Genomic DNA, 26,721 nt, shown 5'->3' with positions numbered 1-26,721 from the left:
TGTAAACTGATCTTGAGTGGGGATCTAAGACCTAGATGGCAGATTAATTTTTTCTGGAATGCTTATTTTGTTACTCAAAATTCAGAACTCTGTGACAGTTATTTCATAATTACACAGCTATTACTAAAGCTTAGGCATGTATTTTTAAATTAATAGACACAATATTTATTTTTTCATTTTCCTTCTGATGAGTCTGAGGACATCTCCACGAAACATGGGATTTCCTGGAAATCAGGGGCCATTTCCAATATTTTTATACTTCACTAAATCCAAATTTCACAGGAAGCTTGGTAGAGGAGAGATTCTAAGGTCTAAACCAATTGATGCCTAAATCAAAGAGTTTATAAAATGACACGACAAGAATAATCTAAACATATTTTACCCTTTGAAACTTATGCTGCATCACAGGAGGAAAAACATGTAGAATACGCAGTAGAACCTGGGTCATGTGCTGCTCAAATATAATGCCCTTGAAAATTCCTCATTTAAAAATCTCATTTCGGAGAGGAACTAGGTGGTTCACAAAATTAAAATAACCAACTTTATACTTCACATCGGTGTTTTTCTCCTGCTGTGAACAAAAATGCATGTAGGAACTACCTGCTGTTCTTACCAACGAAGGGCTACCAGTGTCACAGCCAGCAGGGCATCGTGCCCTTCGCTCAGTGAGTCCTAGGGTGGCCTTCTCTGAAATGATCCTACACAACATGGCTGCTGCACTGCTGAGGTTACAGTTGCACCTGATGTCTGAATGGCTTTACCGGGATTAATGCAGCAAGATTTTCTTTAAGATCCAACTTTATTTTCCCCACAAGTGCTCCACCTACATCAGTGAAAAACATCTGATCAAACCATCAAACTATGAAATATTAGTAGAGACATGATCAAAATAAGAGAATGAATGGTATCTTCTAGTAACTCCTAGAAAATATTATTAATAATATTCCTTACAGTGTTTCAGTGGTTTTATGTTCTTATTTAGGCTTCATGTAATATAGACACATGTCTTTTTGCGAATAGATGTGAACAATGTACCCAAAAGAGAGTGCAAATAAAAATCCTTGGAGCTGTTAAAACAATAACTACAAAACGGATGCTGTCAGAACACTGAATCAGCATCTCTGGAAGTTGAAATGAATACATGAACTTAGAATCTGAACACTCACTTTTCAAAGAGAATGAAGGAAACAAATTCCCTTCAGAAATTTCAGAGGGAATTTTAGATGACTTGTGCGGGACACACAGATACATCTAAAGAGCACTGGCGTTCAAGGTCCTTCCATTAAACTGTCCTCCTCAGCCATCATCTGGAGTCAGAGTCCTTCCAAAGCACCTTCTTCATTGCTCCCTTCACATCCCTGTTCCTCAGCGTATATATGAGGGGGGTTGGTCATGGGGATAATGACAGTGTAGAAGAGAGACATGAACTTGTCCTGATCCTGGGAGTTGTTGCTGCTGGGCTGATAATATACATAGAAGGCTGTGCCAAAGAACAGGGAGACCACCGTGAGGTGCGATCCACACGTGCCAAATGCTTTTCTCTGCCCTGCAGTGGACTTTATTCTTAAGACTGCCCTGACAATCTGACCATAGGAGAACACAATCAACGCAACAGGTGTGAGAAGAATGATGACACTGGCAAAGAAGGTTGCATACACATTCATAGTGGTGTCCACACAAGCAAGTTTGAGAAATGGAGGGATCTCACAAAAGAAGTGGGCTAATTTATTTCTCCCACAACGAGGTAAAAGGAAGACAAGCACTGTCTGCAATAAGGAGTTGGCAAAACCAGTGATCCATGAAGCAGAAGCCATCAGGGCACACAGACGAGGATGCATGATTGCTGTGTAGTGAAGGGGCCTGCAAACAGCTGCATAGCGGTCCAATGCCATAACTCCTAGGAGAATACATTCTGTACATCCCAATGCCAGAGAGATATACATTTGAACTACACAGCCACCAAAGGAGATGGATTTGTCTGCTCCACTGAGATTAACTAGGAGCTGTGGAACAATGCTAGTTGTGTAGCACATGTCCAGAAAGCTCAGGTTAGACAGGAAAAAGTACATCGGGGTGTGAAGACGTGGGTCCAAGTAGGACAATGCAATGATGGTTGTGTTTCCCAGCAAAGTGAAGATGTAGAAGATCAAAAGAACCACAAAGAGAACTGGCTCAAGTTGGAGCCTGTCAGAGAAGCCCAGTAAGATAAATCCAGTGAAAGAACTTTCATTTTTCTGTTCCATCTTTTGCTAGCACATGGCTCCTGTCAAATCAAGCATTTAGCAATTTGTTAAAGGTATCTTCCAAAAAAGTGCAGGGATAAAGAGGAAAATTTGTCATGTTCAAAGACATGGTCATGTGATTTATATGCAACTCTTTGAATAAATGATGTACCTATTGAAATTGAGCTCTATACTATCACAAGAAGTTATATACAGAGTTTTATATTGATAATTAATATAAGAAAATAATTAATAATAATAAAATCAAATAATGAACCTTGGTTTGCATCAATCATACATATAAAGTGCCTTTTTCAGATTGAGTTTAATAGGATTATAGTATGATCAATATATATGTACATTTTAGAGAAAGTGGGAATGAGGGAAAATCAAAGGAGAGTGATCAGAAAGAGTAAGAAAGATGTAAACAAAGGGAGAAAGTTTATTTTAAATATGTATTGCATAATTCTACATAACTGGATATGAACATACATCACATGTAATAGGGGCTTCCCTTGTGGCTCAGCTGGTAAAGAATCCACCTGCAGTGCAGGAGACCTGGGTTCTATCCCTGGGCTAGGCAGATCCCCAGGAGAATGGAAAGGCTACCCAATCCACTATTCTGGCCTAGACAATTCCATGGAATATATAGTCCATGGGGTCACAAAGAGTCAGACAGGACTGAATTATTTTCACTTCACATGGAATAGAATAATAGAAAATAATCTCTGAAATGCATTCAGATATAGAAATTTATGAGCTAGAATGTAGTTGTACAAAGGATTATATTACATTCAAAGTATCACTATGATACTGCCTCATATAAACATTTTGGCAGAATAGTTACTCTACTCCTACTACATGATATTAGTGAATGCTATATCCTGGTCTTTTTGGATAGTACTAAAAAGTAAATTGCTCAGAGCCTGAAAAAGCACCTTCAATTATACTGTTTAACTTTTGCTGTTAAGATACCTAAAATTACTAAACCTATTTAGCAAGAACTCCAAAAATGTATTCACTGTGCATAGTCAGTTCATGGGCTTTCCTCCTGGCTCAGTGGTAAAGAACCGCCTGCCAATGCAAGAGACACAGGAAACATGGATTCAGTCCCTGGATCAGGATGATACCTTGAAGAAGAAAATGGCAATCCACTTCAGTGCAGAAAATCCTAGTAGGATAGAGTCCATGGGGTCACAAAGAGTTGGACATGACTTAACAACTAAACAACAGAAGTAGTCAGTTCACAGTAGAAATTCAAAATCCAGTGACCTGCACTTACATTTTCTTTCTGTTGATTTCATTTTCATATATGACCAACAACTAAAATGCCTGGAATTCCTATAGGAGACAGGATTATTCACTATCAACAATTCATTTGAATGGCAATGAAGAACATATAAATGAGGAAGAAATGGATCAATCACAATCTCAGAAATAAGACTTCTAATCAGTATGGACAGGGTTTGGCCAGGTTGGGGAGAAGAGACTGAATGGGGATTTCTTTGCTGTTTACTGAGTGAATGTCCTCAAGACAAAGCGAATCAGGGAAGAAGAACAGAGCAGACAAATGTGCTAAGCAAGGATTGATCTCAAATGGAATAGCATGAACCTTATCCCATAGAAAGCTGGAAAATGACTCTCCAAACAGAACTATCTGCTGGTAAAAATATCTGTCTTCACTTACACAATCAATGCTACCTGAGCATTTCAAGTGGGGCAGATAAAGAACTGAATTTTATTTTTTTAATTTAAATTTACTTATTTTAATTGGAGGTTAATTACTTTACAATACTGTATTGGTTTTGCCATACATCAACATGAACCTGCCATGGGTGTACACGTGTTCCCCATCCTGAACCCCCTCCCACCTCCCTCCCCGTACCATCCCCTCTGGGTCATCCCAGTGCACCAGCCCCAAGCATCCTGTATACTGCATTGAACCTGGACTGGCAATTAGTTTCTTATATGATATTATACATGTTTCAATAAAAGAAATGAATTTTAAATTTAACTTTAACTCAGGTAAATTTAAATACCTAGTCATTTAAATGAGTCTAGTCACTACTATGCAGATAACAAGCTGTGGAGCATGCATTGGAGATGCAGTCCCACCTTAACAAAAAGGCAGCCTTTTATATATCCCACAAATCTGTCATTGACTGCAAGCTGCCCCAAACACATTCAGGAAACCTCCTGGCAATGTGGCTCCGATTCAACTGATGGCAAAGTTCTGAAGAAGGAAAAAGCTCTGAAGCTATCAGTCAACACTCATGACAAATATGATGTGGACTGGTGCACCAGCCAGTAGAAAAGATCTGAGCTGACACCGGAAGCATTCATACAAAACGTAGAGTTCATTCATAAGTGTGTGCAAGGATGGACGGACAGTCACCAGTGTACATTACACAGCACCTTGTCATTTGCCTAATTTACTGATAAATTAAACATTCAGATCACCTTTTCTGACCCATGTTTCTCCTCTCAAATTGGTATTTCTCCTCAATTGAAGAATGATCATATTTCATTAACAATAAATTTAAAAATGCATTGACACAATAACCACAAAATGGACATTCATTGTTGTAACTAAAACTAGCATGTGGAAAAGTACACATGTTCATTTCTTTAAGAAAATGAACGTTTTAAAACTACAGGCATTGACAATACACTTTAAGAAACATTCTGTAATTTCACAGAAAATAAGGAGCTGAGGAAAAAATAAGTATACAGTCTAATATTTTCACATACACATATATACTATTATTCAATTACTGAAGGACATGTTTTATTGCAGCCAAAAATCTTGCATTTAAATTTTTCCATGTATACATACTGAGACAAAATGAATATACTACAATAGGATGAAACGTCTAGGAACAAAATGTTGGCTTCTATAAGGAACAGTTAAGTTCTTAAAGTTGGTGAATTTTTATAAGAACTTCTGTTTCTTTTGCCAACTGACATGTACGTTACTCAATGTAACCTTTAAAGAACACTTGCACTGAAAACAAGCTAACTTACCAATTCCTAAAGTGCTACAGAGATCAAGTTCCAGTCCTCTCAGTGTTATTCACCTCATGTGAGTGTCCTAAGCTCATTCTCTACCTCATTTCCAAGTTCCTGCCTTTAATACAGCACTGGGCATAGGAACCTGGGTATGTAGACTAAGGATGCAGGTTGCATGCAATGAGTACATAAGTTGGCTCTACCAGCTTTGGAATATCCTTAAGTTTTCCTTAAGCAAGAAGATGCTTTCTCTTGATAACTTCAAATACCTTCACAAGGTACTGAAGATCAGCATTGTGCCTTGCCGGTAGGATGACATAGGAAGGCAATTTCAAACTCTCAGGATTCCTTCTGAATAGAATGCCTTGGCTCTATGACAGAGAGCTCATTATGAAAGCATGAGATTGGTATGAAATGTCAGTAAAACTGGTCTGGTGAAAACTGTTTACCTGGCTGAAGTCTCTGAGGAATGTATGTCCTATACTGTTAATTAGCTGATGTCACCTAGCTGCCCAGAGATGACAATCCTCGGGGAAAATGAATATCACAGAGAATCCAAGAGAATACCTAATCTGCCTCTTTTGTAACTTCTCATATGTGATAGAGGTCAGATAACTCCCTAGACTTTGCAGTTATCTTAGCTCTCTTCTTTTAATGGCTTAGTTATTTTACTAAACACTTGAGATTTTTTCACACAATTGCAAAAAATAAAAACTGTATATATAAATAAGAACTCTTTCAGTTACTTAACATTAAATATAAGTTAATTTTCACCTAATTTCCATAAACTAATATTCATAATTTCACCTAAAATCCACATAATATTCATTTTAAAATTCTTTTTTTCTTTGTTTTATACTTAAATTTATTTATTTTTAATTGAAGGAGAATTGCTTTACAGTATTTTGTTGGCTTCTGCCAAACATCATACAAATCAGCCATAGGTATAACTATGTCCCTTCCCTCTTGTGCCTCCCTCCACATCCTACTCCTCTAGGATGTACAGAGCCCCTGTTTGAGTCCCTGAGTCATTCAGCAAATTATAACCAACTTCTAAGAGATCACAGAGTTAAAGTTTAGGCAGATTCTAACCTTTAAGGTAATACATTAAATAGCAACACCCACATTTTACTCCCAAACTTCTAATGTGGCTAAGGAAAAATATCAAGTCTTCTATGACATTGTTCAATTGCTATCAGAGAGTTGCAAGAATTTACTTAAACAAACAGAAAAACTATTGACTTTTTAAATGGAACTTCCATGGTTTTCTACAGTTCAACTCATCTTTCCATTTACGATGCACATGATTGAGTTATTTAAGATAGCTATAATTGCTAAAGTAAATTGAAAGAAACTTGAAGGGTATTGTGTGTTTTGAAGTCTGAAAATCAATCAATTTCAAAACAACTTATAAGCTTGACTACACAAGGAAAAGGCAGGAATACTTAACATCTGTCTATGGAAGGCTTTGGCCTAACCATCAAATGCAGCTTCAAAAATATAAAATCTCTTTTCCCCACTAGAACACATTTTGTTTCAAAGTAATAGACCACTGCTAGTTAGTAGTATAAGCTATCCAAGAGAAAGCTATTTAGGTTTGAAGCATCTTGGTTTTCACATGTTATTAGAAAAGCACAGAGAACTTCGATAATTAACTTACATTTTATAGCCAGCCATTTCCCATATAAGCATAAATTCATTTTTTAAATAACATACTACCCATAGAGAGAAACTATCTCTTCCTTAAAATAGTCTTAATTAGAATTTTCTCAGTAATCTCGCCACTATTTAAATCCCAACATAATATTAATAAGGAGCCTTAAGAAAGACTAATATGGCATAGGGTGTCCATAGATGGAGAAAATCTGCTGCTGCTGCTGAGTCGCTTCAGTCATGTCCGACTCTATGCGACCCCATAGACAGCAGCCCACCAGGCTCCCCTGTCCCTGGGATTTTCCAGGCAAGAAGACTGGAGTGGGTTGCCATTTCCTTCAATGCATGAAAGTGAAAAGTGAAAGTGAAGTCGCTCAGCCATGTCCACTTGTTTGCAACCCCATGGACTGCAGCCTATGAGGCTCCTCCATCCATGGGATTTTCCAAGTAAGAGTACTAGAGCAGGGTGCCATTGCCTTCTCCAGAAGAGAATCATAGACATGCTATTAACACTTCTTCCTGGTTCAATCTTGCTGCTGCAAATATTAATTAGCAAAATAATGTTGGATAATAATTTGACATTATCTAGGAATGCTAACTTGAAATTACGTTTTTTCCTATGCTATTTTTCAAAATTCTTCTTTCATTGAAATATAATACAACAAAAGCAAGATCTTTTTTTTTAATCTACAAATGAGGATTCAGCAAAATATAATCATTATTAAAAACCCTGTTAAGAGGTTAAGATAAGCTACAAACTGGAAGAAAATATTTTCAAACTGCTCATCATAGAAAATAGTCGTATCTAGAATGTACAAAGCATCTCAAAACTCTACAATAAGAAAATAACTCAATTAAAACACATTCAAGCAGATAACTCACCAATGTAAATATACAGATGGTAAAGATATCATTATGAAACATGAAAACATGTTTAGCATCACTCAGTTCAGTTCAGGTCAGTTCAGTCACTCAGTCGTGTCCAACTCTTTGCAACCCCATGAATCGCAGCACGCCAGGCCTCCCTGTCCATCACCAACTCCCAGAGTTCACTCAGACTCGCGTCCATCGAGTCAGTGATGCCATCCAGCCATCTCATCCTTTGTCATTCCCTTCTCCTCCTGCCCCCAATCCCTCCCAGCATCAGAGACTTTTCCAATGAGTCAACTCTTCGCATGAGGTGGCCAAAGTACTGGAGTTTCAGCTTCAGCATCATTCCCTCCAAAGAAATCATCAGCAAAATGCAGACTAAGACCATGAAGACATATCACCACTCACCTACTAGAACAAAAATGAAAAATATAGGAACAATACCAAGTGTTGGTGAGATTGTGGAAAACTTGACTCACTCATACATTACTAATGAGAATATAAAATGATGCAGTTACTTGATAAAAGATTTGGCTGTCTCTTTAAAAACTGAACATGCACTTGCCATACAGCCCAATAATCATGCTCTTGGGCATTTATGGCAAAGAAACAAAAATTTATTCCACACAAAAACCTGTGCACAATTATTCATAGCAGCTTTATCTGCAACAGCAAAAAGCTGAAAACTAAAATATTCTCAACAAATACTGGTACATCCATACCATGGAATACTACTTGGCAATAAAAAAGAATACACTATTGATACACACAACATTTTGGATGAATCTCAAGGGTATTATGTTGAATGAAAATAAGTCTATGTTAATAGGTGAAGTATGATCCCATCTATATAACACCTATGAAATAACAAAACAAAAGAGACAGAGACCAAATTAGTACTGCTCAGGAGTTAGGGATGGTTTTACAGAGAGTTCAGGGGAGGGGGTGCTTCCCAGATAGCTCAGTTGGTAAAGAATCCACCTGCAATGCAGAGGACCCTGGTTTGATTCCTGGGTTGGGAAGAATCCCTTGGAGAAAGAAAAGGCTACCCACTCCAGTATTCCACCCTAGAGAATTGCATGGACTGTATAGAGCAGGGGGTCTAAAGAGTTGGATGTGACTGAACAACTTTAATTTGCAGGGGAAGGGAGGGACTAGAAGTGACTATAAAGGAGTATCACAAGGGAGATGTGTGTGGTGATGGGATAAATCTATATCTTGATTGTGATGGTAGCTACAGGAATTTACATGGGGAAATATTTACATAGACCTAAACACACACAATGTACATATGTCAGTTTCCTAGTTTTTAAATTGTGTTATAGCTGTATAATGGGCTTCACTGGTAGCTCAGCTGGTAAAGAATCCACTTGCAAAGCAGGAGACTCTGGATCAATTCCTGAGTCGGGAAGATCCCATGGAGAAGGGACAGGCTACCCACTCCAGAAATCTTGGGCTTCCATGGTGGCGCAGAGGGTAAACAATCTGCCTGCAATGCAGGAGACTTCAGTTTGATCACTGGGTTTGGAGATTCCCTGGAAGAGGACATGGCAACCACTCCTGGAGAATCCCCATGGACAGAGGTGCCAGGCGGGCTACAGTCCATGGGGTGGCAAAGAGTCAGACACAACTGAGCCTCTAAGCACAGCACAGCATAGTTATATAATATAAAATCGCTGGGAGGAAATAGATCAGATTTTCAAGACTTCTCTCTACTAACTTTGGATTCCCATCAATCTGTAATTATTTCAAACTAAATAGTCTAAAAAGAAAAAAGACTTGGATAGAACAAGAACTGGCGAATGAGAAAGAGAGGGACAGACAGACACAAAAGAATAAGAATGGCAAAGAGAGAGATGAGAGAGGAAGCTGCTCAAAAGGGGAGAAGATTCCTGTTCACTCATGACATACTGGTTCCAGATCTCCTTTCCTCCCACTGGGCACAGTGAATCTACAGTTTTACACAGAACAACTCCTTCAAAAAGAAATGCAGAAAGTAGCTGGGTGAATCCTATACGTGAATAACAAAAACCCCACACTAAAATCATTAGAAGATAAAAAAAAATAAATAAAGCATTAGAAGAGGCAGAGACAAAATCTCTGCATAAACCCCATCCTTGGAGCCACAATATACAATCAGGAGGGAAGTCCTCACTGCCAGTTTCTCCCTGGGAAACAAAGTGTCCCACACCTGGCACCTTATCTTTGAAGACTTCCACCTGAGACATGACCCTCCAAAACATGGAGCTCTGAAAGCCAGTGAAGATTGTCTCCATGAAATCCATGAGGCTATAAGGAACTGAGAAACAATTCTTAACAGGCTCACCCAGACTCACTGTGGCTATCTCTCCAGGAAACAGCACAGAGACACAGACTGAAACCTCCAGCTTCTCCCTGAAAGAAGCCTATTTCCTTATGTTAAAAGCTGAGACTCCTAACACATATCTAGGGTTCAACTGCAATCCTCACCAAACACCTGAGAAGTCAACAGGTGCCATCATCATGCTCTCCCTCTGTCCCATCCCAGGCCACCAGTGTCTCTAAAGGAGCTTGTGCACATATGTGGCCGCCCAGGTTTTGGGGCTGCTGCCCAAGGACACGCTCTTATCGTGTAGCCCAGGCCCCCTACAGGGCTTGTGTTCCTGGGTCTAACAGGACAGTAGCAAAGTAAGGAAATATTCCTAACTGGCTGCCTGTGCGCCCCAACTTAGGGCTCAATGTGGAAGGAGCAGACAAAAACTCGCGTTTCCCACTCTTCTCCTGAAACAGGAGAGAGGTAACAAGCAGGAAGGCCAGGGGTCTCCAAAAGGAGGAAATAGGCTACAAATGTCAGACATTTTTTCTCTCTCCCTTAAGAGGCAGGACTTCCCTGGTGGCTCAGACTGTAAAGCCTCTGCCTATAATGCAGGAGACCCGGGTTCAATCTCTGGGTCAGGAAGATCTCCTGGAGAAGGAAATGGCAACCCACTCCAGTAATCTTGCCTGGAAAATCCCATGGAAGGAGGAGCCTGGTAGGGCTACAGTCCATGGTGTTGCAAAGAATCGGACACAACTGAGTAACTTCACTTTAAGAGGCAGGTGGAAACAAACTACAATTGTCAGACTTTTTTCTCTTAAAATTCTCTGTGGCCATGATGACACCTCTTCCACCAGAACTTAACTTTTCTCAAACCTTGAACTAACCAATGCGTTTTTCTTATGGAAATGTTTTTCTTAAGCTATGTTCATGAAACCATGTATTTGCTTTGCAATTTGCCTTTCTTCAAAATGGTTCCACCTAAGACTAACTTTTGGCTGATAATCACTCAATAAACCAGTATTCATATCAATTGTTTTATGGCTGAGGGATGACATACCTCCTGCCACCCTATCTCAAAAATGCATATTGTGGTAGAGGGGCCTGGTGAAACTCCATCAGCATTCAGGTGTCTCTCTTATCCAATTAATAGCTTTCTAACAGACATAAAACATAGAGCTAAAGACTACCAAGGGGGCACGCTTTGTCCCCATTCTGATGTCTCTCTCAGAAGCTTTCTCTCTCCCTTGTTACACTTTAATAAAACTCTGCTATACAGAAGCTCTTGAGTGATTAAGCCTGGTCCCTGGTCCCAAAGTTAAATCTACAGAGATCACAAATCTGACATCATTCACCATAAGCTATCAGCAGTATACTTACATATTTGAAAAGTTATTCCCTGATGGTTCAACTTCCAATCAGCCTCCATCTAGATGCTGATTGAGTTCATCCCCTTTAGAAAATTAAGAGGTCTTGACAACCTTTCAAATGCTGGAAGCCACTAAGAATAAGGCGGAGTGGGAATATTCCATAATTGTTGACAAACTACACCCCTGCCTGAGAGAGAAAGCAGGGGACAGAAACAGCAGTAGACAGAGAAAGACTCTTCTTTAAGCCACTGGATTTTCATGGTCATCTTCTTATAGCAGCTTAGCCTTTAATTCAACTAATAGAGTTTTCCTCTCACATCTCTGGATTTTCCCCCCGATCTCATGAAGAGTCTTAAAATTCTCTATTACTCAATCATTAAATGTTGAGCTGCCTCAACTTTGGTCATCAGTCTTCTTTCTCCAGAATCTCTCCTCATGTAATGTCCTTCATTCTTTTGGTTCCCAGGAGTAATGACCATTAGCAGTTGCCAGAAAATGAAAATAGAATCTAGGTAATAAACTCTAACCTTCTTTCTTGTCTTTTCCTTGGTGCTTAGTCTTGTTTCACTTTCTCATAGGGTACCTGGTACAGAGGAATTGTGCCCCAAACTTCAGCTCAGGGGACTGTGTGCAGAAGGGCTGTAAATGACAAATTGGCGGCAGCAGGCCGTGTGCAGAGACGCTGCACCTGGCACTGGGGTGTGGAGCCACAGGCAGCACAGGTGTGCCTGCTCAGGCAGAACCCGGCCACCCACTTCACAATGATAAGATACCCCAGTCACGCAACTTGCGGATGGGCTGTACAGCAGAGGGCATACTCTAGATGATGAGCTCCCATTTCTCCATTTTATGACTAAAGGATGAAACTTCCCTTTGCTTCTACTTTTTAAAAATATTTATTTATTTTTATGTATTTATTTGGCTGTGCCGTGTGTTAGTTGAGGCATGCAGGACCCAGTTGCCCAAGCAAGGATCAAACCCAGCTTCCCTGCACTGGGAGTGCAGAGTCTTAGCCATTGGGCCCCCAGGGAAGTTCCTTTGCTCCTGATCTGAACTCCATCTTGTTCTATTGGCAAGATCAACACCCAGCAGAAGGACCATTTTTAGGGCCCAACTTCAAAGCATTGGTAACAGTTGCAAATATCTTTGACAAAGTTTGTATTTATGATCCAGATGATTTCCATAGGCCCCCAGACTCTATGTCATAGCTTAGGCCTTCCCAGAAAAGGGAACTTGAAACAAAGGTTTGTGAACAAGCACTTAATGAAGAATGAGATACAGCATCAGGAGTGAAAGAAAGGAAACAGAAGAGGAAGAAAAGCGGACTTGTCGAGGATACATTATCAAATTTGCCGTTAGTATGGAGTAACTGGGTGCTCAATCACATCTGTCCCCCTAAAGCATGTCCTAGGAGATATCCAACAGATCCCTAGCCCAGGAGAAGAAAGGAAAAATAATCTACTTATCAGCCCCCATTTCCCATTAGTCAAATCTTCACTCTGAATCTGACCAGTCCCATGTAGGGCCCTTCCTGGTGACAGACCCCTTTGTGTCCCCACTTACTGATTTGTTCTCTTTGTTTTATAATGTTTGGCCATGCTGCATGGCATGTGGGTTCTAGTCTCCTGACCAGGGATGGAACCCTCAACCTCTGCAGTGAAAGCGAGGGCTCTTAACCACAGGCCAACAGGAAAGATCTCCCACTGATTGGATTTTTTCTTTTGTTTTTGCTGTGCTTGGTCTTTGTTGTGGCTCTTCATTGCTCCATGCAGGCTTTCTCTAGCTGCGGTGCAAGGGTTTCTCATTGCTGTGGCTTCTCTTTCTGGGGACCACGGGCTCTAGGGGGTGCTGGCTTCAGTAGTTGTGGCTCATGGGATCTAGAGAGCTGGCTGGGTAGCTGTGGCACATGGCCTTAGTTGCTCTGCATCATGTAGGAACTTCCTGGACCAGGAATGTAACTTGTGTTCACTGCATTGGCAGCAGGATTCTCCCACTAGACCACTAGGGAAGCACCTACTTATTGCTGACTGGGGAAAGAGGCCATGAAAACACACTATGACCTCCTAAACCTTCCATGTGAAATAAAGAACAGAACATAACAGTTACTATTTATGGAGGTAAAGAATGCACAAAGAGAAACAGGACAGTCAAGCAGGAGAGTAGCCATAATTTCAACAAGTAATGGGTCACAAGAACTTGGAAATCGGCCTTCCCCATATGAACATTCCAGGCCATCCTACTGGAAGACAAGACACCACATCAAGGAGATGGAAATCATGCCAACTGTGGCAGTCTTGGATCAGGAAGCCCTAAGTCAACCCGGAAGCTAACTGCTGGCATTTGAGTGAGTCCAGCCAAGACCTGAAGAATTGTCTAGCTAAGCTTAGCCCAAATTGCTAATGCACATAATTGTGAGATAAATTAATGGCTGGTGTTTTAAGGAACTTAATTTTTGAAGTGATTTGTTATATAGAAAAAGCTAATCAATTGTAGATGCCAATTTACCTATTGGCATCGGAATACATGTGTTGTGGAAGCAGCAATTTTTAGGAAATGATAAAATGTTAATATTCCTTACAGCTTTTTGGTGGTTTCCTGTTCTTATTTTGGCTATGCTTTCATGTAATAATTTCATGTATCTTTTTGCAAATAGATGATGAATGATGTACCTAAAAGGGAATGCAAACAAGAAAAATCCCTGGAGCTTTAAAAAACAATAACCTCAAAACAGATGCTATCAGAACACTGAATCAACATCCCTGGAAGTTGAAATGAATACATGAACTTAAAAGTTAAACACTCACTTTTCAAAGGGAATGAAGGAAACAAATTCCCTTCAGAAATGTCAGAGGAAATTTTAGGTGACTCATGCGGGACACACAGATACATCTAAAGAGCACTGGCGTTCAAGGTCCTTCCATTAAACTGTCCTCCTCAGCCATCATCTGGAGTCAGAGGCCTTCCAAAACACCTTCTTCATCGCTCCCTTCACATCCCTGTTCCTCAGCGTATATATGAGGGGGTTGGTCATGGGGATAATGACAGTGTAGAAGAGAGACATGAACTTTTCCTGATCCTGGGAGTCGCTGCTACTGGGCTGAAAATACACAGAGATGGCTGTGCTAAAGAACAGGGAGACCACTGTGAGGTGCGATCCACACGTGCCAAAAGCTTTTCTCCGCCCTGCAGTGGACTTTATTCTTAAGACTGCCCTGACAATCCAACCATAGGAGAACATGATTAATGAAACAGGTGTGAGAAGAATGATGACACTGGCAAAAAAGGTCATATACACATTCATAGTGGTGTCAACACAGGCAAGTTTGAGAAAAGGAGGGATCTCACAAAAGAAGTGGTCTAATTTATTTCTCCCACAAAGTGGTAAAAGGAAGGTGAGCACTGTCTGCAATAAGGAGATGGCAAAACCAGTGACCCACGAAGCAGAAGCCATCAGGGCACACAGACGAGGATGCATGATTACTGTGTAGTGAAGGGGCCTGCAAACAGCCGCATAGCGGTCAAATGCCATAACTCCTAGGAGAATACATTCTGTACATCCCAATGCCAGAGAGATGAAGAACTGAGCTTCACAGCCACCAAAGGAGATGGATTTGTCTGCTCCACTGAGATTAACCAGGAACTGGGGAACGATGCTGGTGGTGTAGCACATGTCCAGAAAGCTCAAGTTAGACAGGAAAAAGTACATTGGGGTGTGAAGACATGGGTCCAAGTAAGACAATGCAATGATGGTTGTGTTTCCCAGCAAAGTGAAGATGTAGAAGATCAAAAGGACCACAAAGAGGACTAGCTCAAGTTGAGGCCTGTCAGAGAAACCTAGTAGGATAAACCTAGTGAAAGAACTTCCATTTTTCTGTTCCATCCTTTGCTAGCACAGGGCTCCTGTCAAACCAAGCATTTAGCAATTTATAAAAGCTATTTTCCAAAAAAGAGCAGGATTAAAGAGGAAAATCTATCATGTTCAAAGGCATGGCCATAGTATTTTATATACAATTATTTGAATAAATGATGTACTCATTGAAATTGATATATCTTAAATCAATTAGTTCTATACTCTTCACAAAAAGTTATATATTGATATTCAATACAAAAAATAAAATAATAAGATCAAATAATGCATCTTAGTTTGCATCAATCATAGATATAAAATGTCTTTTGTGATTGAGATGAATAGGATTGAATTATGATCATTATATACGTAAATTTTAGAGAAAGTGGAAATGAGGGAAAATCAAGGCAGAGTGATTAGAAAGAGTAAGAAAGATGTAGACAGAGGAAGAAAGTTTATTTTAAATATGTATCTCATTATTCTAGACAACTGTATGTGTACATACCTCACATGTAACTGAATAATAGAAAATAATCTCGAAAATGCATTCAGATATAGAAATTTATGAGTTAGAACATATTTATACAAAGAATTATATTATATTCAAAGTATCACTAATAGTGCTTCATGCAAACATTTTGACAAAATTTTTATCTTTCTACTCCTAATACATTATATTTGTGAATGCTATACACCAATCATTTTGTATAGTAGTAAAAAATAAAAAAAAAACATAAAAATAAAATTTTGAGAGTTTGAAAAATCACCATTCAATTATAGTGCTTAACGCTTGCCCTTGAGATAACTAAAATTATGACACTAATTTAACAAGAACTCCAAAACTTTATTCACTGCGCATAGTCAGTTCATGGGGTTCCCTGATGACTCACCAGTAAAGAACCTGAAAGAGATGCAGGAAATGCTGGTTCAGTCCCTGTTTCGGAAAGATACACTGGAGAAGACAATGGCAATCCACTCTAGTACAGAGAAGCTGGTGGGCTATAGTCCGTAGGGTCGTAAAGAGTCAGACATGACATAGTGAGTAAACCACAAAAATAGTCAGTTCACAGCAGAAGTTCAAAACCCAATGACCTGAACTTACCTCGTCTTTCTGTTGATGTCATTTTCTTATATTATCAGCAACTAAAATGCCTGGAATTCCTAAAGAAGATACGATTAGTCACTATCAACATTTTAATCAAGATAAATATTTTCTAAAGATATCCAACTGTGTAGTCTGCACAAAGTGTAATGCTTTACAACACTCCCTATGATAAATAATTAAATAGATGAACACATACAAACACAGGTGCACTGTCAGTGTGGTGACAGGTCAAAGATAGAATGTGAAACTAAAAGTATTAGTAATACAAGAGAAGAAATAAAGAAAAGCACATTTTGGTGTTATAAAAATCTAAGAACATTCATTTACATTAGGTTAATTTTACATATGCACCTTTCTGGGAGCTATTTTGAAACATTACTTACACCAACCTGAACACAATACTAGCTCTAAGGTTAACTGACTATCATATTCATCCAACTACTTATTACTGCATAAACATGATCATTAGGATTCACTGGTGGCTCAGACAGTAAACAGTCTGCCTGCAATGCAGGAGATCCGAGTTTGATCCCTGGGTCGGCAAAATCCCCTGGAGAAAGAAATGGCAACCCACTCCAGTATTCTTGCCTAGAAAATCCCATGGGTGGAGGAGCTTGGCAGGCTACAGTCCAAAGAGTTGAAGAGAGTTGGACACAACTGACCGACTTCAATTTTACTTTTTCATCCATTAACTTAAGCAGCATAAGAAGGTATATAATTCAGTTCTATTGTATTCAAATGGTTAGGCACATAGTACATTTTTAATGCTTCTAAGGCTTTCAAAATCTGAATCTGAATTGGGTGTAGACTCACTCCTGTGTGAAAGAAACTGATACAAAATTGTCATAAAATAAATGCTAATAAAAACTGAGTAAAGGAAAAAGTGTGAAAGTGTTACTCACTCAGTCATGTCTGACTCTTTGTGACCCCATGTACTGTAGCCCTCCAGGTTCCTCTATCCATGGGATTCTCCAGGCAAGAATACTGGAGTGGGTTGCCGTGCTCACCTCCACGGGATCATCGCAACCCTGGGATCAAACCCACATTTCTTATATCTCCTGCATTGGCGGGCTGGTTCTTTACCACTAGTGCCACCTGGGAATCACATCAGAGATCAAATTGCCATTATTAGTTGGATCATAAAAAAAGCAAGTAAGTAAAGTTGCTCAGTCATGTCCGACTCTTTGCGACCCCATGGACTGTAGCCTACCATGCTCCTCCGTCCATGGGATTTTCCAGGCAAGAGTACTGGAGTGGGTTGCCATTTCCTTCTCCAGAGGATCTTCCCAATCCAGGGATCAAACCTGGGTCTCCCACATTGTAGGCAGACGCTTTACTGTCTGAGGCACCAGGGAAGTCAAAAAAAAAAAAGGCAAAGGAATTTCCCAAAAAATCTACTTCTGCTTCAATGACGACACTAATGCCTTTGACTGTTGGACCACAACAAACTGTGGAAAATCCTTAAAGAGATGGGAATACCAGACCACCTAACCTGTCTCCTGAGAAACCCATATGCAGGTCAAGATGCAACAGTTAGAACCATACATGGAACAACAGACTGCTTCAAAATTGGGAAAGGAGTACATTCATGACTGTGTATTGTCATCCTGCTTATTTAACTTATATACAGAGTACATCATGTGAAATGCCAGGCTGAATGACTCACAAACTGGAATCAAGATTGCTGGGAGAAATATCGACAACCTCAGATATGCAGATGATACCACCCTGATGGCAAAAAGCTAAGAGGAACTAAAGAGCCTCTTGATGAAGGTGAAAGAGAAGAGTGAAATGGCTGGCTTAAAACTTAACATTCAAAAAACTTAAGATCATGGCATCTGGGCCCATCACTTCATGGCAAATAGATGGAAGAAAAGTGGAAGCAATGACAGATTTTATTTTCTTGGGCTCCAAAATCACTACAAATGGTGACTGCAGCCATGAAATTAGAAGACACATGCTCCTTGAAAGAAAAGCTGTGACAAACTTAGATAGTGTATTAAAAGCAGAGACATCACTTTACCAACAAAGGTCCGTACACTCAGAGCTATGGTTTTTCCAGTAATTATGTATGGATATGAGAATTGAACCATGAAGAAGGCTGAGTACCAAAGAATTGATGCTTTTGAATTGTGGTGCTGGAGAGGACTCTTGAGAGTTCCTTGGATTGCAAGGAGATCCAACCAGTCAATCCTAAAGGAAATCAACACTGAATGCTCACTGGAAGGACTGATGCTAACGCTGAAGCTCCAAAACTTTAGCCACTTGATCCAAAAGGCCAACTTATTGGAAAAGACCCTGATTTTGGAAAAGATTGACCGCAGGAGGAGAAGGGATGGACAGAGGATGAAATGGTTGGATGGCATCATTGACTCAATGGACATGAACTTGAGATGGTGAAAGACAGGGAAGCCTGGCATGCTGCAATTCCTGGGGTTGCAAAGTCCGACATGACTGAGCAACTGAACAACAACTGCAAAGAGTCAAATGAAAGAAGAGGTAATGGTGGAGGGGCCCTGGGGAATATTCCTTCATCAATGGCATAAATGTCCTCCATGTCCCATATTTTAGTGGTAAGGAAAGAAAAAAAATCAGATGGTTTGAAATGTAAAAAGGACACATAATAGAAATTTAATACATCATATATGAGAAGGATTAAGCTCATCTAACTTAACACTCGATCACAAAACAGTACAGAAGAGCACTATAGTGTTCACACACCTCCAAAAACAATATTTAATAAAACTTATCACATGTAAAGTTTGATAAGTATCCAAGTTTTGAAGGCTGTAATGATATGCTACTTATAGCTAATACTGCTGGGATGCCCTGGTGGTCCAGTGGTGAAGAGTCTGTCATGCAATGTAAGGGACACAGGTTTGATCCCTGGTCAAGAAAGATCCTGCATGAGCAGGACAACTATGATTCCATATGCATGGGGCAGCCATACACATCCGCCACAACTACTGTCTCCTGCACCACAATCACTGAAGCTCATGCTCCACAAGAGAAGACAACACAGTGAGAAGCCGGCGCACCACAACTAAAGAGTAGCCTCTGCTTGCTGCAGCTGGAGAAAGCCTGTGAGCAGCAACCAAGATCCAAGGCAGTCAAAAATTAAATGAGTAAATAAAGAAACATCTTTGAAAATAATAATAATAATGCCAATACTGTTGGTATTGTTGATTGTTTGATATGCTCTAAAGCATTTACATGCATAGTGTCAACTATCTTCAAAAAAAGTTTGACATTTATTACTGTTACCCTTCTATATTTGAAGAGATAGATTAAAGTGGTTAAGTAGCTTAGCCAAGATTATTAAAATCCTAAATCTGTAAACACAAATTAGGTCTCTTTGATATCAAAGTTTGTGTTTTTAGCAAACACATTGCTTTATTGCCAGACATGAATATAATAAAATTCAGGGGACACCACTGCTGATGGCAGAGTTTACAATTTCATATGATTTCATTCTTCCTTTGATTTCTTATAAGAATGTGATCTGTGGTATCCACAACAGAAGCCTGTATAGAGCAAAATTTATAACAGAATTATAAAATTTTGACAGATAGTCTAAATGTGCAATGACAGGATATGTTCCCTGACTCACACCTGCTCAGAAGAGCAAATACAAGCTATGTCTCAGTGTCATGAACATATATACAAATACTGACACATTCATCCTAGAGGCGCTGCTGGAAAACTTTCCTAAATGTACTTAATAAAGAAAGCATTCAACAAAGTGAAGGGCAAATATAAAGTGTTAATTCATCAAAGGAAAACACCAATACAATAATGGACCAGTGTTATAAAATGATGGCATATTTTATCATCATATCAATAAGGACCAGAACAGCAATTGATTTAAGATAAAATCTTGCCAAGATGAAGTGGTTCGAACCATGTGCAACTATACAGAATAATATTCATTTATTAGAAAAAGGATGCTGAATGGCCAAGTATCTGACAGGTATAAAAATGAATGATTTTAGGTTGAAAAATTTAATATCAGACAACAACAAACAAAAGTAACACCAACTAAAACAGAAAAAAAAAGAATATAATTGTCTTTGTATGTTACAAATGGTTCCAGTCCAAGTGTATATTACACTGGAAGGTAATTAGGATAGCAATGTCATATTTGTCTTCTTTAAATTCTTTTCTCTAAAGAAATTCAGGAAGTTATCCCTTCCTGAGTAAATCAGATATGGGAAACTTCAAGGTGCAAGATGCATCATCACAATGATCTCAAGAGTACATTCTGCTGGCCTGGGTCACACCAATCCCTTGCTCCTTCCCTACTCAGCACCCACCCTTCCTAAAGCTGTTTGCACCACCACAGAAGGCAATGATTCAAGGTAAGGAATATTTCTTGGCTAAGGTTAAATGGGAAATTTTTATTTCCTTGCTTCCCTGGTGGCTCAGAGGACAAAGCGTCTACCTGCAAAGCAGGAGACCTGGGTTGGATCCCTGGGTTGGGAAGATCCCCTGGAGAAGGAAATGGCAACCCACTCCAGTATTCTTGCCTGGAGAATCCCATGGACAGAGGATACTGGCGGGCTACAGTCCACAGGGTCGCAAAGAGTTGGACATGACTAAGCGACTTCACACACACACACCACATTTAAAGAATTCTGGTTTTTAATCGGGAATCATCATCTATGTTAAAATACATATCAACTGACTTAACACAACAAGGAATACCGAGTAGTATGAGACAAACTACATAAATAATAAAATAACATAAATAATAAAAACTAGAAATATTAAACACATTCATCCTAGCTACAGGAACAACAAATACTTTCCTTGATAACCATCATGATATGACATAAAACAGGCAAATTCCACTATACAAGCTACATATCAATAAATATTTGGGTACAAATGACAAATAATTGAAAAATCAAAGTATATGTATGTATATATAGAAAATATTAAGTAGGTAAAATTAACAGATTCTACAATAAAAGATGACATCTTACATAATTATTTTTTAAAAGAATATGATAGAAAATTATATCTCACAAGAACACAATTCCACTATACTAATTAAGAGAAGAGGCATCAAATGAGAGAGGTTAAATGCTTAATACAGACACATATCAGTGCTAGAGGTATATTTACAATTATAATAACTGTATATTACTAACACATAATATAACTGAAATTTTAGTGGAAGAATATAAGTATTTCAAGAAAACTAACTACTTGGTGTGCAAACCATTTTAAAGACAAAAGATCTCAAGATAATGTCTCTTTAAGAGATCTCAAATCATGCAACATTCAGTGATAAATTTAAAGTTCAAACTCTGCCCTATCCAGTTCCTCAAGGAATCCTGAAAAGGTGCAGACCAAACCCCTGCAGCCTCAGAGCCATAACTGAATCACTCTTGCTTTAATAATCCTTCTGTCTCAGCTTAACTCCAATACATTAGGCCTGGTCCCTAATGGCAATGAAGGACTTACAAATGAGGAAGAAGTGGATCTATCATGGTATCAGAAATAATAGTTCTAATCAATATGGACAACGTTTGGCCAGCTTGGGAAGGAGAAGCTGAAGTAGGAATTTCTTTGCAAGCTGTTTATTGATCGAATGTTCTCAGGATAAAGAGAATCAAAGAGCAAAATAGAGCGGACAATGCTGCTAAGCAAGGATGTAATCGCAAATGGAATAGCATAAGCCTGGTCCCAGAGAAAGATGGCATATGACTCTCCAACAGAACTATCTGCTGATAAAAAGTATTCTGTCTTCACTAATATAATCACTGCTACCCGCATGTTGCTGACTGAGCATTTCAAGGGTGGCAGCTAAGGAACTGAATTTTAAATTTAAATTTAATTCAGGTTAATTTAAATATCTAGTCATTTAAATGTGACTAGGTACTGACATACAGAATAACAAGCTGTGGAGCATGCATTGTGTCAGATGTAATTCCACCTTGACAAAAAGTCAGCCCTTTATATATCCTAAGAGTCTGTCATTGACTGCAAGCTGACCCAACTAACATCAGGAGACCTCCTGGTAATGTGGCTCCCATTCAATTGATGGCAATTTTCTGAAGAAGGAATGGGCTCTGAAGCTATCAGTCAATACTCATGACAAATATCGTGTGGACTGGTGCACCCACCAGCCAGTAGGAAACATCTGAACTGGACACCAAAAGCATTCATACAAAACCTACAGTCTATTCATACAAAACGTAGAGTCCATTCATAAGTGTGTACAAGGATGAAAGGACAGTCACCAGTGTACACTACACATCACCTCAGTGCAAGGCCATCAAAAAATTGTCATTTGCTTAATTCACCAATAAATTAAACATTCAGATCACCTTGTCTGACCCACGTTTCTCTTCTCAAATTGGTATTTCTCCTCAATTGAAGAATGATCATTTTTCATTAACAATAAACTAAAAAATGCATTGACACAGTAACCATGAAATGGACCTTCATTGTTGTAATTATCAAACTACCATTTGGAAGACTACATATGTTCATTTCTTTGAGAAAATGAATGTTTAGAAACTATAGATATTGACAATACACTTTAAGAAACATTCTGTAATTTCACAGTAAATAGGAGTTGAGGAAAAAATGAAAGTGTATAGTCTAATATTTTCACATTCACATATATGCTATTATTCAATTACTGAAGGACATATTTTATGACGGCCAAATATCCTGAATTTAAATTGTTCAACATATCCATACTGAGACATAATGAATATACTACAATGGGATGAAATGTCTGGGAACACAAAATTGGCTTCCATAAGGAACACTTCAGTTTAGTTCTTCAATTGGATAAATTTCCTTAGGAACTTCTGTTTCTTTTGCCAACTGACATGTATGTTACTCAGTTTAGCTTTTTTTTTTTTTTTTTTATATTTTTATTTTTTTTAATTTTAAAATCTTTAATTCTTACATGCATTCCCTTTTAAAGAACACTTGCAACTGAAAACAAACTAACTTACCAATTCCTAAAGTACCACAAAGATCAAGTTCTAGTCCTGTCAGTCTGAGTCACCTTATGTGAGTGTTCGAAACTCGTTCCCTATCTCATTTCCAGTTTCTGCCTTTAACACAGTACTGGGCATTGGGACCTGGGTGTGTAGACTAAGGACACAGGCTGTATGAAATGAGTACATAAGTTGACTCCATCAGCATTGGAATATCCTTAAGTTCTCCTTAAGCCAGAAGATATTTCTTGTGATAATTTCAAATACCTTCACAGGACTGAAGATCAGCATTGTGTCTAGCTGGTAGGATGATTTAGGAAGGCAATCTCAAACTCTCAGGATTCCTTCTGAATATACTGTCTTGGCTCTATGATGGAGAGCTCATTATGAAAGCATGAGATTGGTATGAAACTGCAGTAAAACTGGTCCGGTGAAAACTATTTACCTGGCTGAAGTCTCTGGAGAATGAATGTCCTGTACTGTTAATTAGCTGATGTTGCCTAGCTGCCCAGAGATGACAACCCTTAGAGAAAATGAATATCAAGGAGAACGCAAGAAGATACCTAATCTGTCTCTTTTATAATTTCTCATAAATGACAGAGGTCAGATAACTCCCTAGACTTCCCAGTTATCTTAGCTTTCATCTTTTAATGGCTTAGATATTTTACTAAATAATTGAGATTTTTTTCACACAATTGCAAAAAAGAAATTCTGCATATAGAAATAAGAACTCATTCAGTTACCAAACTTTAACGGTAAATTAATTTCACCTAATATTCATAATCAAATTGTTTTTTTCTTTGTTTTATAATACAATTTATTCATTTTAATTGAAGGAGAATTGCTTTACACTATTGTACTTGTTTCTGCCAAATATCAACATGAATCAGCCATAGGTATACCTATGTCCCTTCCCTCTTGAGCCTTCTTCCCCATCTCACTCCTCTAGGTTTTACAAAGCCCCGGGCTGAGTCCCTGAGTCATATAGCAAATTATAACCAACTTCTAAGAGATCACAGAGTTAAAGTTTAGGCAGATTCTAACCTTTAAGGTAATATATTAAACAACAACACCCACATTTTACTCCCAAACTTCTAACGTGGCTAAGGAAAAATATCATCTCCTCTATGACATTCTTCAATTTCTATCGAGAGTTGCAATAATTTACTTAAACAAGCAGAAAAACTATCGACTGTTTTTTTCTTTTGTCGTATAGTTTTGTTTTTTTTTTTAATTTAAACTATTGACTTTTTAAATGGAATCTCCGTGGTTTGCTTCAGTTCAACTCGACTTTGAATTTACGATCCAAATGATTGAGTTAAACAGGATAGCTATAATTGCTAAAGTAAAGTGAAAGAAACTGAAGGGTATTGTGTGTATTGAAGTTTGAAGATCAATCAATTTCAAAACAGCTTATACACTTGACTATACAAGGAAAAAGGCAGGAATGCTTAACATCTGTCTATGGAAGGCTTTGGCCTAACCATCAAATGCAGTTTCAAAAAATGTAAAATCTCTTTTTCCCACTAGAACACATTTTGTTTCAGAGCAATAGACTACTGCTAGTTAGTAGTATAAGCTATCTAAGAGAAAGCTATCTTCCTTAAAATAGTCTTAAATTAGAATTTTCTCACATTTATAAGGAGACCAAGTAAAGATCAATATTGTATAGGGTGTCCAGAGATGGAGAGAGTTAAGACCATGAAGACATATCACCACCCACCTACTAGAACAACAAAAATGAAAAATATAGGAACAATACCAAGTGTTGGTGAGATTGTGGAAAAACTGAATCACTCATACATTGTTAATGAAAAATAAAATGATGCAGCTATTTGATAAAAGAGCTTGGCTGTTTCTTTAAAAATCAAATATGCACTTGCCATACAGCCCAGTAATCATGCTCTTGGGCATTTATGACAGAGAAACAAAAATTTATTCCACACAAAAACCTGTGCACAATTATTCATAGCAGCTTTATCTATAACAGTAAAAAGCTGAAAACAACTAAAATATTCTAAACAAATGATGGTACACACATACCATGGAATACTACATGATAATAAAAAAATAATCTATTGATACAACATCTTGGATGAATCTCAATGATATTATGTTATACGAAAATAAGTCTATGTTAATAGGTTAAATATGATCCCATCTATATAACACCCATGAAATAACAAAATAATAAAGATGGAGACCAAATTAGTACTGCCCAGGAGTTAGGAACGGTTTTACAGGGGGTTTGGGGTGGAGGGCGTGGGAGGAGCCTCCCTGATAGCTCAGGTGGTAAAGAATCCACCTGCAATACAGAGGACTCTGATTCGATTCCTGGTTTGGGAAAGGCTATCCACTCCAGTATTCCAGCCTAGAGAATTAAATAGACTATATAGTTCGGTTCAGTTCAGCCGTTCAGTCGTGTCCGACTCTTTGTGACCCCAGGAATTGAAGCACGCCAGGCCTCCCTGTCCATCACCAACTCCTAGAGTTCACTCAAACTCATGTCCATCGAGTCAGTGATGCCATCCAGCCATCTCATCCTCTGTCATCCCCTTCTCCTCCTGCCTCCAATCCCTCCCAGCATCAGAGTCTTTTCTAATGAGTCAGCTCTTCCCATGAGGTGGCCAAAGTATTGAAGTTTCAGCTTTAGCATCTTTCCTTCCAAAGAACACCCAGGATTGATCACCTTTAGAATGGACTGGTTGGATCTCCTTGCAGTCCAAGGGACTCTCAAGAGTCTTCTCCAACACCACAGTTCAAAAGCATCAATTCTTCAGCACTCAGCTTTCTTCACAGTCCAACTCTCACATCCATACATGACTACTGGAAAAACAATATCCTTGACTATTTAGTTGAGTTCAGTTCAGTTCAGTCGCTCAGTCGTGTCTGACTCTTTGAGACACCATGAATCACAGCATGCCAGGCCTCCCTGTCCATCACCAACTCCCGGAGTTCACTCAGACTCACGTCCATCAAGTCAGTGATGCTATCCAGCCATCTCATCCTCGGTTGTCCCCTTCTCCTCCTGACCCCAATCCCTCCCAGCATCAGAGTCTTTTCCAATGAGTCAACTCTTTGCATGAGGTGGCCAAAGTACTGGAGCTTCAGCTTTAGCATCATTCCTTCCAAAGAAATCACAGGGTTCATCTCCTTCAAAATGGACTGGTTGGATCTCCTTGCAGTCCAAGGGACTCTCAAGAGTCTTCTCCAACACCACAGTTCAAAAGCATCAATTCTTTGGTACTCAGCCTTCTTCACAGTCCAACTCTCACATCCATACATGACTACTGGAAAAACCATAGCCTTGACTAGATGGACCTTAGTCGGCAAAGTAATGTCTCTGCTTTTGAATATACTATCTAGGTTGGTCATAATTTTTCTTCC

General features: G+C 38.9%; 2 protein-coding genes across 2 annotated transcripts; both read right to left on the bottom strand.

Annotated features, from left to right (window-relative positions):
- Positions 1-509: 509 nt before the first annotated feature.
- Positions 510-2,837, bottom strand: LOC105603804 (putative olfactory receptor 2B8). The gene has a single exon (XM_060403566.1). The coding sequence runs from the start codon at positions 2,241-2,243 to the stop codon at positions 1,314-1,316; it is 930 nt and encodes a 309-aa protein (XP_060259549.1). The 5' UTR covers positions 2,244-2,837; the 3' UTR covers positions 510-1,313.
- An 11,266-nt stretch (positions 2,838-14,103) lies between these two features.
- LOC105603806 (putative olfactory receptor 2B8) lies at positions 14,104-17,737 on the bottom strand. The gene has a single exon (XM_060403565.1). It carries the CDS (start codon positions 15,298-15,300, stop codon positions 14,362-14,364), a length of 939 nt encoding a protein of 312 aa, XP_060259548.1. The 5' UTR covers positions 15,301-17,737; the 3' UTR covers positions 14,104-14,361.
- Positions 17,738-26,721: the final 8,984 nt, after the last annotated feature.

The sequence above is a fragment of the Ovis aries genome, chromosome 20 (genome assembly GCF_016772045.2).
Source record: "Ovis aries strain OAR_USU_Benz2616 breed Rambouillet chromosome 20, ARS-UI_Ramb_v3.0, whole genome shotgun sequence".
Classification (NCBI taxonomy): domain Eukaryota; kingdom Metazoa; phylum Chordata; class Mammalia; order Artiodactyla; family Bovidae; genus Ovis; species Ovis aries.
This window is presented reverse-complemented; position numbering and strand designations above follow the sequence as displayed.

Coding starts and splice junctions, on each gene's coding strand:
- LOC105603806 (XM_060403565.1), bottom strand. CDS start 15,300: ATGGAACAGAAAAATGGAAGTTCTTTCACTAGGTTTATCCTACTAGGT.
- LOC105603804 (XM_060403566.1), bottom strand. CDS start 2,243: ATGGAACAGAAAAATGAAAGTTCTTTCACTGGATTTATCTTACTGGGC.